Source organism: Hevea brasiliensis, unplaced genomic scaffold (assembly GCF_030052815.1).
Source record: "Hevea brasiliensis isolate MT/VB/25A 57/8 unplaced genomic scaffold, ASM3005281v1 Scaf1, whole genome shotgun sequence".
In the NCBI taxonomy this organism is placed as follows: domain Eukaryota; kingdom Viridiplantae; phylum Streptophyta; class Magnoliopsida; order Malpighiales; family Euphorbiaceae; genus Hevea; species Hevea brasiliensis.
The window spans coordinates 9384534-9398727 of NW_026614585.1; the positions used below are offsets into that span (position 1 = coordinate 9384534).

Here is a 14194-nt window from a genome sequence, read left to right on the forward strand (position 1 = left end):
CTACGTGAAGCCCACAACACGGGAGTTAGTACATAATTTTTACGAAATTTATTAAGCTCATTTAGTACTCAGAAAAATACTGCAAAGTTTTGTGGGATCCACCGAAATACAGTGTCGAAAAAATTTGAAATGGGTATTGCAAGAAATCTCGCAGAAGGGAGCACTCCGGTACTCTCAGATTTTTCGTGAGGTTCACGGTTTACAAGAAATTTAGCCCAAAAGTCGAAATGGGATTAAATTTTATGGACAAAAATTGGACAAACCGCTCAATGGATTTTGGTGTTCTTGGTGTTTATGGAAAGCTCTCGAGGTGTAAATGAGTTTTGGGACAAGACCCGATCCAATCGATGGTCGGATCAGCCGAAATCAGCCTTAGAAGCTAAAGCGGCGCGGGCACGCAGGAGACACTTTCGAACGGGTTTTCCGGCGGCCTGGAGGCTAGCCGGTGACAGGGAAGAGGTGGGGAAGGCCGGCGGCGACACAGGGAGGGGTGGGGAGGTGGTGGCTGGCACGGAGGGAGAGGGAGGAGAGAGAAACGGGTGAGGAAAGAGGGAGCGTTGGGGAGAGAGAAGGGAGAAGAAAAAAGAAGGAAGGGACCGGTTTGATTCGATTAGTCCGGTTTTATTAAGTTCGATTCGGCTAGTTCGATTCAGGATACCCGAAATATAATTTTTACTCTGTCCTGTGACCAAAAAGAGGCCAAAAAAATTTCGAAAATATTTCAGAAAACTCAAAAAAATTTATAGAGTCTAAATACATTTTTAGTTTTGCCATGTGATCTTTAAATTAATTTTTAAAAATCATCAAAGTTTCACATTTTCGGAAAATCGAACCCGATTTTTGAAATTCAAAAAATTTCAAAAAAATTTTCAAAATTTAAATAAAATAAAATATTAATATTTACCTATAAAATAATTAATTTAAAAATTAGAGGTGTTACAAAAATGCCATTGGGAAGAGAGGCTTTAAAGAAAGGTTTATAACAAAGAAAACGTCACTTCCAATAAAATTTTCAAATGCGTTAGAGATTTTGTAGAGAATATTTTTTGGCTCCTAAAGTGCTACTACGAATAGAGTTTTCTTTGACAAGTCAAATCATCCATTTTTTGATAGAATATGAGGTTAATACTCTCGAACATGCTATTGGAAAGTAGCGTTTTTAGGGTCACGTTACATCACTCCCTACAACTTCTGTACGCCTAGTATGACACAATCATTGGGAGAGAGATTGAAGAGAGAATGGCTTATGAAAATGCAACATCCCTATTTGTATAGCCTGGTGTATTTCACTATTCCGGTGACCGATATCGGTCCGAATAATTAAGGGGATTAGAACCACATCTAAGACAACTAGATGAGCCCTAAACATAAATAATTAGTAATTGCCAATTAGTTAAATATAAATAAGAAAAACAGAACATAAGAAGTTAAACGAGCCGAGAGTCACAGTGATGGGTGACCTTCTCGGGAAGGACTGTAAAGTCGATTTAAACTCAAATTTTGAACCGTAAAATGTGACGCTGCATTCCTTAGGACTATTGTGAACATAGTGGAAAAGAGAAAATCACAAAAAAAAATTGTTAAGTAGGTCAAATAATTAGGTTAGGGATCCAGAAGAAATATTTAATTACTTGCAAACCAGATTGAACCAGCGATGGGCAATTTGGTCAATTCACCCCTAGAGCTGACACCTGACCTAACTGTTCAATAAAATCTGAGAAATGAAAATTTTGGAATATAAAATTAAATTAAAGAAATGAGGAAAAAGAAAGGCAAAAGAAAAGAAAAGAAAATAAAGAATAATGACATCATCATGGATGACATCATGTATGACTCAATAAATAATTATCAATTATTTACTTAATTTGACTAAGTCAATTTGGGATAAATACACATAAAATAACAAAATAAAGAAATTTATTTTTGCTCTTCTTTCTCATAGATTTCCGCCACTCTTTCTTTCTCTCTAATTCTCTCACAATTTCACCATTTTTAACCCTTAAAAGCTTGATTTCTCCTCCCTTCCTCACCATAAAAACCCTAACAACCAACATTAAAGTTTGATTTTAGACCTTGATGGAGTGATTAGTAACAAAAAGAAGAAGAAAAGAAAGAGACTCGGAGAATTAGAGAATCCATAAATCAAGGTATGTATAAATTAGTTTTAAATCTTTAAATACTATTTGAAATTTAGTTGAGATGCATGGAAATTGTAAAGAAAATGAAAATAATCTTGCATGTATGATGAGTAGAAAATTCAGCAACCATGATGTTAGGAGAGGTTGAAGTGTTTTAGTTCAATGAATTATGTATATAAGCCTAATTAAGTGTGTAGAGAATGTTTAGATACCTTAATACATAGATTGAAACACTTGGAAAAGTTAGGGTTCTTGACTTTAGGGTTTTGGAAGACAAAAATTGGAGAAGTGGTCATATGGTGTGTTTGACCTTGTTTGAAGTGAGAAATGGTCATTTATGACCAATTGGTGTATGTTGGAAGTGTTGGAACCAAATACAAATTTGGATTGCTTAGGGTCATGCTGCAGGCAGCAGGACCAAGGTCCCTTTCTAGGACCAAAATTAAAAATTTATAAGCCCAATTGGTGTGATCCAATTGGGAATGAAACTAGTCACAAAATGTCACATTTTTCATTTAGGAATCATGCCCAAAAAGTGACCAAAACCTAGTGAACAAATTGACCAAATCCGTATTAGGCAATCTAGTACAAAAATGATCAAATGAACAGTGTTTGTTCATTTAGCCATAACTTGGGCTAGACAGGTCTAAATGACCTAAAATTTTACCAGTGAAAAGCTGAGATATAGACCTAAAACTTATATGAAGAACACAAACCCAAATTATGCCCTTAACCAAGTTATTTGGCCACCCAAAGTTAGTAACCTAAAACTGCCAGAACCTAGAATTTACCCAGAAATCTGGGTAAGTCCAATACTGCAGCCATGATTCAAATGGCTATAACTTAAGCTATAAAACTCCAAATTAAGTGAATAAAAAAGGAGAATAAAGTTAAGACAATAAAGAACAATTTCTATGAAGAAAACTTAGCCTAATTCTAATAGCAACATGACCAATGGAACAATGCAACATAGGACATCAAAACTAAAAATTTGCAATTTTGCCTAAAGGACTTAAATTTGAGAAAACAACCAAAACTAACAAAATTGGTGACCAAAATGTGGTATGTGAGTATAGTTGGAATTCTCATACCTATTAAGCCTTGGAAAGTCAACAAATTGACTTGAATAGTGTAGTGAATAGTAATCTCGAAACACAAATTTTAGAGAACGTCAAGTTTAGCATATTAAAGCTAGGTATAAGTGAATTTAAATTTATTTTTGAACTAATGATGAGTTATGATACTAAAACACTGTGAAACTGTGTGTTTCAGTGAAAAAAATACCGGGAAAGAACCCGAGAGATCGAGTCAAGGCCAAGAGGCGACTCGCTTAAGGTTTGTGCACAACATCAATATGCTTTAAAATTCATTTACAAAGTGCATAAAATGTGTATTATACTTTTGCTTTGAATTGTTGAAAGTTTATTTATGCATGTTTGAAATGGCAATAAATGTTTAGTAAATTGTTAAGATAAGTTTTGAAACCACAGTGTCATGACCATCTATTTGAACACCTCACTAGCATGACTAGTGGGAGAAATTAGTTTCGAATTTTGATTCATTCTCTGGCTGAAGTGTTGAGGTGTGTGCCAGTAAAAGAAGAAAAAGAATGGGTTTCCATATATTTGAGCTAGCTAACCTTGTGATGTAACTTCTCCTTAGCCTCTGGCTATTGAGATTATATTTATTTCAAATGGCATGATATAACTGTGTGTTTTTATGTAAATGGTTTTGAGACTTTTGAAATAAAATTGTTTGAACTAAAATCTTGTAAATCATGTTTTGTATTGATATCGCATGTTCAGTATAATTTTTGAATAAATATGTTTTAAATTCCGCATAAAGATTAATTTAGTATGTTATGCACCATTGAGTTTTAGTACTCAGTGATGGCTGTTATTGCTGTCGCAGATATAGAGACTAAAGGAGCAGCAGATTGAGCTACTGAGGATTGAGGAGCTACCTACTTTGAAGTTATCGGGTATATTTTATATCATGACTATACAAATTTATTTTGATGTATGTAATGTATGTAAAGATATGGACATGTAAAACTGGTCTTGAGCAGTTTGTATAAAGTTTGTAATAAATTTTAGTTTAGATTTTTCCTAATATAAATTTTTAGTATGATGTATATAAATTGTTTTACATTTAATTACATATGAATGAAAGTATTTTGTTTTAATTTGAATAAAATTAACTAGTAATATTTTGGATGACATTTGAATTGGAAATTGTGGATTTGAATTTTTTGAAATTGATAAGTGATGTTGAAATTGATCGGGATGGTTGTGAAATTGAAGAAGTTGTTGAGATAAATCATAGGAAGTGCTTTTTTTACAGGTATTTGAAGAATTATTTTCTCAAAATACAGATGGCACTCTGTCGAAATTTTTATAAAATTTGCGGAAAAATAAAATGGGACAAAAATTTTTACTAGTTTTAAAATTTCAAATAAATGATTTTAATATCTATTAGAAAATGCTCACCACTTATAAAAGTAAGAAAATTGTTTTAAAATCCCTTGTAGAGGATTTAATGAGTTATCGATAGGTGAATTTCGATAGTTCATTAGGTATTCTACGGGATCATGTTATGCCTTATAGAGGGGTAAGGTGTGACAGAAAACATCATTAGCAATGACATTTTTATAAGCATCCAATGGCCTTTTTAATAGATCTTTCCATCTATAAAAGACCAGCTAAGTTTTACTATTTTCTTTGACTACATTTATTTATTTTGTTGGTTTGTTCTCTTCTCCTTCGTTTTTTTCTTTTTTTTTTTTGTGTCTAGTATTGTTTAGTAGTGTTCTTAATAATTTTATTATCTTAAGGTCATTTGGATCTCCATCAATGTAAGAATATTGATATCCAGATTTATATTTTGATATATTTTCTTAATAAATCTTAATATCATTGTAAAATATTTACAAGTTTAATTTTAGTAATTACAAGAGGTCTCCTTGTTAAAAAAAAACACAAACTTCTAAATATTTTACAATGACATTAAAATTTATTAAGAAAAAGTATTAAAATATAAACCTAAATATTAGTATTTTTCAATAGATGAAGAGCCAAATGATATAAAGATAATAAAATTGTTAAAAATACTATTACATAATATTAGAAAAAAAAATATAAGAAGAGAACTAACTGAAAAAATAAATGAATGTAGTAAAAGAAAATAATAAAACTCCACTGGTCTTTTATAGATGGAGAGAGCTATTGAAAATGCTATTGAGAGTGGCATCTTCAAATGTTTATGAAAATGCCACTTCCAATAGCATTTTCATAAGCCATTCTATGTCGTAACACTACTCCCAATAGCGTTTTCAATAACATTAACCTCACATTTTGTCAAAAAGTTAGTGACTTGATTTGTCAAATAAACTTTATTAGTAGTGACATTTTTAGGAGCAAAGAAATATTTTTTGCAGAGTCTCTAACGAGAGCTTTGATACACTTGAAAATTTTACTGGAAGTGGCATTTTCTTTGTTGTAAACCTTTTTTGGAAATCTTTTTTTCTAATGACTTTTTATAAGCAAATATTACTTTTTGTAAATAGTTTCAGATTCATGCTATAATTATAAATAATTTTTTTTTTCATATTTTTTTAATAATTAATCCAATATATTGAGTATAGTTCTACAATGTTTGAATTCGTAAACTTAATAAAATTTTAAAATACTTTAAAAAGTACTAAAAATAATTTTAGATTTTAATAATTAAAATAAAATTTTAATAGTTTAAATTTAAAAATATTTAAATAAAAAATAATATTTAATATTATAAGCTAATTTTTTAAATGAATTTAAAAATAAAGATAAAAAAATGACACATTATAATTTTTTAAATATACTTATTAGCATATTTTTGTAAAACCTTTTTTAGGCTTAACTTTATTGGTTCCATAGGGATCAAAGTAGGTTCTGAAGATTCCTTCAGTTACGTTTTAATTTTGGTTTAATTTTAAAAATTAATTTATTTTAAATCCTCCTAATCTATTTTTTTTTTAGCACAATTGATTTTAATTAAATCTTAAATTCAAAATCTCACGGCCTTAAAAACTATTCTAATACCAGTAAATTAAAACTAATCGGATCTCATTAATTTATTTCGATCTGATTTATGATTTATGTTTAATTTAATATTAATTTTTATTAATTTAATTTTAATAAATTTCAATAATAAAAAAATATTGTTATTAAACTAGCATAGTACTCCTTGTGACCTATGCCCAATTTCACCAGACGAGCTTGCTTCGAGTTCACTACATGGACATGATCATACAAGCCCATCGACGTGGAGCCCACTAAGAAATCTGGCGCGAAAACCATACTATTCCCCGCCATTTGCGAAGTCAAAACCCCCAAATCTTTTTCCCTCCATACGCTGATCCTAATCTCTGCTTCCCTCACTCTGCAGCCATGGCCTCCGATTCCTCTCCAGCTCCCTTCAACAACGGTATCTATCTCTTTCTCCGCCTCTCTGTGTTTGTTGTATCTATATGTCTTTAAATTTTTGTTTCTGAATCCTGACAGGACCTTCTTCTCCGGATGACTCCCTCTCCAGTCCCATCGGCAACACATTTTCTTCCCCCGCAGCTGACAACTCTCGCCGGAACAGACGCAGGGGTAGATCCACTACCCCTTCGGCGTTTGCTACCCCTCCTCCTCCCCAATCCCGCTTCGCCACTTCAGAATCAACCCCGACTCCTCAACGGAGCAGATCCATTCCTCGTCAAGCTGCCGTTTCAACCCCGTCTTCCGCTTCTGAGGGCCTACCCTCTTCCGAAGGAGGTGATGATATGGATGAGGCCACACCCACGTTCGTGTGGGGCACCAACATCAGTGTTCAGGATGTTAAGTCTGCTATCCATATGTTTCTGAAGCATTTTAGGGATAATAATCAAAGTCAAGGGACTGAGATATTTGAGGAAGGGAAGTACATGAAAGCGATACATAGAGTGCTGGAAATTGAAGGGGAGTGGCTTGATGTTGATGCGCATGATGTGTTTGGTTATGATTCTGATTTATATACGAAGATGGTTAGGTACCCACTTGAGGTTTTGGCCATTTTTGATATTGTTTTGATGGATATTGTGAGTTTGATTAATCCTTTGTTCGAGAAACATGTGCAAGTGAGGATTTATAATCTTAAGACTTCCACGACAATGAGAAGTCTCAACCCTTCTGGTAATTTTCTTCTCTTCAATTTTAGCTCAACTTATAGTGCTTCAGTTTTCCTTTTTTTTTTTTTTAAATTGAAAATGTGGGATGGTTGAATTTTTTGTTGAATTTGTTTAAACTTTAGTGGATCAAATGACGATATTTAAACCAAGTTAATGTACTGTCATTGACAGTTTTCCATAGGTTACTTATTGATTTATGACTGATGGGTTGTTTAAGTGAGAATCTGGAGTATCTTTAATGTCATTTTGGGTTTTCAATTTTTCATGCTTTGATTTACCGTGTTTTGTTCCTCCTTTTGTGTTTATGTTAGCATTAATGGCTTTTTATTTAATCCTGAAAGTATGCATTTTTGTAAATCAATATTTTGATGGATTACGGGTGTAATTTGGTTAGATATTGAGAAGATGGTGTCCCTCAAGGGAATGATAATTCGTTGCAGTTCTATAATACCAGAGATCAGGGAAGCAATTTTTAGATGCCTTGTGTGTGGGTACTTCTCTGATCCCATTGTTGTAGATAGAGGTAACTGCTCAAGCTGTTAGTTGGCTTAACTTCATTATACACATGTTTTATATGATGTTATGCTGTTCGTTGACTAATGGATATTATCAGGAAGAATAAATGAACCTACAGTATGCATGAAGCAGGAGTGCCTTGCTAGAAACTCTATGACATTGGTTCATAATCGGTGCAGGTAACAATTATCTTAGTTTGATTTGCTTGGCTAATAGTCTGAATCTTGTTTTATTTTTTGGGACAAGATTCCCAAAATTTTTCTTCTACCATGTGTACTCTAATTGTGCACTTCTTGATGAATTGATGGTATAAGCTTTGTTGTTGCAGAGACTCTGTCCATATTTGTGGTTTTAATCCAAACTAGAGTATGGGCAGTCATTAATTGTCAGATTGTCACTTGTTTGTAGTAAAACCATACAAGTTAGCACAAAGCTGTGACATGTTCTTGTTCAAACCATTATTTATTTATTTATTTCAAGATTTCTTATATAAATGTTCAATGGCAATGCTGAATTCTCAAGTAATTAACTGGAGATGAAAATTATACACCCTGTGCAACTTACAATATTGACTTAATTGAGCCTGTGTAATATGAATACTTAGATCAGACCTTCCAACCCAAAATCTAGGGGATAAATGAGGTAATGACATGTGAACAGTGAACTTCCGAAGGGAGAGGAGGAAAATGATTTATGGATGTTTGTTAATTTAGCAAATAAGACCAACTGTCCTCTTAAAAACCCATTCCCAAACCTTCAAAATGAGAATCATTGCTTCCTGATTTTTTGGTTCATAATTAACTGTTCTTGCTAGCCGACCCCAATAAATTTTTTGGATAAAGTTTTAGTTGAGTTTGTTAGAATTAACTGTTCTTGCTAAAAAATAGGTTCGCTGATAAGCAGATCGTGAGGCTTCAGGAGACACCTGATGAGATCCCTGAAGGAGGAACGCCACACACAGTGAGCTTGTTGATGCATGACAAATTGGTGGATGCTGGAAAACCTGGTGACAGAGTTGAGGTGAGGCCAGAAAAGACACACTGTCTTACTGTAGAAAGGACTCCTATAACTTCTGTCTCCTATTAATGTGTGCCTGTTTTCTCAACAGGTCACTGGGATTTATAGAGCCATGTGTGTTAGAGTTGGGCCCACGCAAAGAACTGTAAAATCATTATTCAAGGCATGTTTCAAACTTTTGCCTATCACCAGTTGAAGCCTCTTAAGGCATGTGTTAAATCATTTTTCAGGGATGATGTCACATGAATGTAATGATCTTTTCCTTCTGATTGCAGACTTACATTGATTGTCTTCATATAAAGAAAACTGACAAGTCAAGAATGCTGGCAGAGGATCCTATGGAAATTGATAATGGCTCACGTAGAATGGAGGAAGATGTCCAATTTGATGAAGTGAAAGTATGTCCATATATGCTTTTTTCTGTCCTGGAAAGAAATTTGTTCCTTTTGTCCACTTTGATCACATTCTTGTTTGAAATTGCAGATACATCAATTAAAGGAGCTGTCAAGACAGCCTGATATTTATGACAGGCTAACAAAGTCATTGGCACCAAACATTTGGGAGCTGGATGATGTGAAGAGAGGTCTTCTCTGCCAGGTACTTCTATAAGTTTGACAAATTGCATCTTTGCTGATTTGTGAGATGGATTTTGTAAAATATTACATGCCTTAATCGGACAGTTCTGGTAGTGATTGTTAGTTGATTGCCCAAACTGTAGCTCTTTGGTGGGAATGCCCTGAAGCTGCCATCTGGTGCTAGCTTCCGTGGTGATGTCAATATCCTTCTAGTTGGTGATCCTGGAACTAGCAAGTCCCAGCTACTACAATACATACACAAATTATCTCCTCGTGGCATCTATACTAGTGGGAGAGGGAGCTCTGCTGTTGGCTTGACTGCATATGTTAGCAAAGATCCCGAGACAGGGGAAACGGTATGACTCTCTGTAGTGATTCTTATTTTCACCCAACTAGTTCTTACATGAATGTAAAATTTTGGGAGATAATGTTTATGACATATTCTTATAGGTTCTGGAGAGTGGAGCACTTGTTCTGAGTGACAGGGGGATCTGCTGTATTGATGAATTTGACAAAATGTCTGAAAATGCAAGGAGCATGTTGCATGAGGTTGGTTGTGTTTTCCTCAGAATTTTACAGGATTCTAGCTTTCAATCATTGAAAGTAAAATTCTTCATTAACTGGTAAATTTAGTTGTCAGCACAAATGTTGGGGATGAGAATTTTAATGAGCAGGCATACTTTTGTGCTACTCGTTATGCTTGAGATTATTTTTGTATATCCTTTTGACAATTTCAGAAAATATGCTTTCTCGAGGGTTCCCTGTAAAAGATCAAAGTTAATAGTATGGCTAGCATCACTTGCATGTGTTACTTGGCACCATGCTTGTAAACATAATATGTCTAGTATTTTAAATGTCTGATTTCATGTAATGGAAGTGTTAATCTCGTTTCAATTCTTGCAGGTGATGGAACAGCAAACTGTTTCCATTGCCAAGGCTGGAATTATTGCTTCCCTTAATGCAAGAACATCAGTATTAGCCTGCGCAAATCCTATTGGCTCACGCTATAATCCTCGGTTGTCAGTGATTGACAACATACACCTTCCTCCTACCTTGTTATCCAGGTGAGGATCTGGGACAGTAAACAGCTTTATGAACTGCTAAATGATCAAGGCTGTACATGCATCTGATTTGATTGTAATGTGGCAGCAGCAAATATGTTGCAAGTTTCTAATGTAGTTCTTGATGGTTTCCTTCATTTCAGCAGAAGCAAGTTAATAAAGATTGACAGAATAATAGTGAACTCTTTTAATTGGCAGTTATTGCTAAAATAATGAATCTAATCATGGATGCTTTCTCAGGTTTGACCTCATATACTTGATTCTTGACAAGGCTGATGAACAAACAGACAGGCATCTTGCCAAGCATATTGTTTCATTGCACTTTGAGAATCCTGAGGTCTGGGGAATTTTAGCTAACCTCTTTTCTGAGAGCCTATTTTCAGCAATTTCTCTCAAAATTTTGTGCATGTGCAGATTGCACAGCAGGATGTCTTAGACATTGCAACATTAACTGCATATGTGAGCTATGCTCGTAAGCATATTCAACCAAAGCTATCTGATGAAGCTGCTGAAGAGTTGACTCGAGGATATGTTGAGATGAGAAGAAGAGGAAATTTCCCTGGTAGCACAAAAAAGGTGTGATGGTATTCTTTATTTCTCATCCTTCTATCTCTCATGCATGCTTGTTTGATAGATTTAGTAAATATATCTATCTTTTCCCTGGTGTTGTATTTCAACTCTCAACTTAACTCAATTAAGCCCAAAGTAGGTTGTTTTGGCTGCAGGAATATTTTCCTCCATTCCAATTGTTTGAGGGTTATATTTTTCAAAAATTTGTTTTTTTTTTCAGTACTTCCTTCCACATCATCCTAGATTAGCTGCCTGCTTTTTCTTTTTGCAATTTCAATATGCTTAACTTTCTGTATTGGTGCATTAGTTGGTCCATGAGGCACATGGCCATAGGCCAAACCATCCCATAGGGCCCATATTCCCTCATCTCAATGTTATATTTGTTTATTAGGTAAATTACTAGAACAATTTGACATAATATTGGGTTAACTGTACCTTAGTCGCAAAATTATTATAGTATAGAACACTTTAATTTGTCTAAGTCTTGCACTCTTTGTTGATGGTAGTACAACAACTAAAATGATTATTTCTGAAATGACAGGCACCAAAGTGTACTTTATGGAAAATATCAAGAGGGTTTTAGTAATTAAATATTGTTTATTTGACTAATTAATAATGTGGTTGTTAGATTAACATTTTACTTAAACCTTGCTTCTTCATTTGTTGCTCAAACCATTCACAATTTTCTTGTCAAAATTACTAAATTTTGCATCTTTATCCCTTCTCTTAGATATTTCATGGTTCAACTCTGTAACTTTTTATTATACAAATGGATGCTTTTTCAGCGACTTAGCCATCTTGTATTGTCAGGTGATAACTGCGACACCTAGGCAGATAGAAAGTTTGATACGCCTAAGTGAAGCTCTGGCTCGGATTCGTTTATCGGAATGGGTTAGTATGGCTCCCCTTGTGTCTACCAGCGTAAAATGGTTTCATGAGGAATGGAATTTCAGAATTTTGAGCTTCCTTTGTGCTTTGTTATATGCAGGTCGAAAAGCATGATGTAATTGAGGCATTTCGACTTCTGGAGGTTGCAATGCAACAGTCAGCAACAGATCACTCCACTGGTAATTCTCCAATATTATTATATCCCTTAATTTATGATCTTATTTTCCTTGCCAGACAAAAAGAATTGTAATGATGCCTTCTCCCTTCTCATTTCTTAAGGAACTATTGATATGGATCTCATCACAACTGGAGTTTCAGCAAGTGAAAGGATGAGAAGAGAGAATCTTGTATCAGCAACTCGAAACATAATTATGGAGAAGTTGCAACTTGGGGGACCTTCAGTGCGCTTGTTGGAGGTAAATCAATCTCATTCTGATCTTTTACCAGACGTAAGACGAATGTTAGTTAATCTTAGTCACAACTGACACTTTATTTATCCTCTAGTTACTGGATGAGCTGAAGAAGCAGAGCTCTACCAGCGAAGTTCACCTTCAAGACGTAAGAATATAACTCTCTATCTCACTATCCGTCTACTCTGGAAATGCACTCACTGGCATTTCATTTTCTATTTTCCTTTTCAGCTGAGAAATGCAGTTGCAACTCTTGCGGGGGAGGGATTTGTAGTTTTCCATGGTGACAGCGTAAAAAGGGTATAGTAGACTTCATGCCAAAACAATGAATGGTACAACTATTTGTCTGGGATATGAATTCTCTGGCTTTTTGGAAATCTTGGGCGTATGATTGAATGAAGGTTGCCTAGCATTGACCAGGAGATTGCTAGATGTATTAACTATTACGTGATTGTAAATTTATAAATTCTTTTCATGGTTTGTATCAGCAACTTTTTAATTCTTAAATATTGCAAGATTAGCAACTAAAATATTATTTTATCTCAGATGTGAGACGAGTTGTGGGGTTAAAACTAACATGTTAGAATTGGGTTTGGGGGTAAGTAAAGGGTTGGCGAAACTTGAGTTAAAATTCTGAATCAAATCTGACAACAAGGATGCAATTATAAAAAAGCCAAGTTCTTGTAAAGAAGGTGAGAGACTTCGCTTGTGGCAATTGGTGGGGGATGCAAATGAGATGAGAGTTTTGAGTCGTTAAATTTTTTATTGAGCTTCAGATGAAGTTTAAATTTGAAGTTTGAGTTTGATTCATTTAAAATTAAATTTTATTAGATTCATATTTTACTTGCATTTAACTTTATTATGTTGTGAATTCTTAACTTGTTTATCAATTCTGTAGGATTATTAAAAAATATTATAATTTTTTATTAATTATTAACTAAAACGCATTTAATTATACAATGTGATCAATAAATTGTAATAATTAAATTATAAGGACGATCAATTATGTATTTTAAGAATATTTTCTTTAATTCAATTTTAAGAAGATTTTTTTGATGCTGTTCTTCTCTTTTACAAGTTATAAATGTCAGGTTTAAGAATCTGTAAGATGTCTAAATTAGTGATAAAAACTAAACTATAAAATAAATAGATAAAAATTAAATAGCGTGCATATCTCTAGGTGTTGTATAGAGTCTTTGATGTGCATCTGAGTAGAACTAAGAGTTTTCTTCCTTAGTTGAGTCCTCGTGTAAATGAGAATATGATCAAGTTAAATATTTCAAGATCCAAATATTAATAATATAATTGAGCAAGCGACTCTCTTATCCGAATATTCGGGTGTTATCGGGTTACTCATTACTTTATCTCTTGTTATTATTTTAATGGTTGTGATATCACTTTTAATTTTGTAATGATGTTATTTATAGTTTATTAGTTTTTTTAACTTGTATTGCGTATTATTTGTATCTATCATACATGCTCGTGATTAAATTTTTTGTTTATAATTTTTATTAATTTTTTATATATAATAATAATTTATTAAATATATAAATTAATATATGTTAAATGACAAACATAAAAAAATTATGAAAATTAGTGAGTTTTTTCATTAAAAATTTTAACTTATTTTAAAAACTTTTATTTTAGTTACGATTTGTTTGACATTATAATTTTTATATTTTAATATTATAATTTATAAATAAAAAATTTTAAAATTATCAAGATTTTGATATAACTTAATTGTTGAAGGGTAACCTGTTTGAATTTCAATTCTATATTTAACCTCGTTTATTGAAAATTTATTTTATAATTACTTTATATAATTTAT

General features: G+C 33.2%; 1 protein-coding gene across 1 annotated transcript; it reads left to right on the forward strand.

Moving 5' to 3' along the window:
* Nucleotides 1–6447: 6447 nt before the first annotated feature.
* Nucleotides 6448–12911, forward strand: LOC110657018 (DNA replication licensing factor MCM4). Its single transcript, XM_058141388.1, has 18 exons — nucleotides 6448–6602; nucleotides 6680–7333; nucleotides 7724–7852; nucleotides 7943–8024; nucleotides 8733–8865; nucleotides 8954–9025; nucleotides 9138–9260; nucleotides 9346–9459; nucleotides 9581–9793; nucleotides 9888–9986; nucleotides 10341–10501; nucleotides 10739–10835; nucleotides 10913–11074; nucleotides 11879–11959; nucleotides 12057–12135; nucleotides 12236–12372; nucleotides 12461–12514; nucleotides 12598–12911. The coding sequence occupies exons 1-18, from the start codon at nucleotides 6566–6568 to the stop codon at nucleotides 12670–12672; spliced, it is 2502 nt and encodes an 833-aa protein (XP_057997371.1). The 5' UTR covers nucleotides 6448–6565; the 3' UTR covers nucleotides 12673–12911.
* Nucleotides 12912–14194: the final 1283 nt, after the last annotated feature.

What these genes read in the sequence shown, in the direction of transcription:
- LOC110657018 (XM_058141388.1), top strand. Translation starts at nt 6,566, where the DNA reads ATGGCCTCCGATTCCTCTCCAGCTCCCTTCAACAACG. An exon ending in TGCACTTTGAGAATCCTGAG is followed by an intron (nt 10,836 to 10,912) that starts GTCTGGGGAATT and finishes GTGCATGTGCAG; the next exon opens with ATTGCACAGCAGGATGTCTT. An exon ending in CTTCAGTGCGCTTGTTGGAG is followed by an intron (nt 12,373 to 12,460) that starts GTAAATCAATCT and finishes TTTATCCTCTAG; the next exon opens with TTACTGGATGAGCTGAAGAA.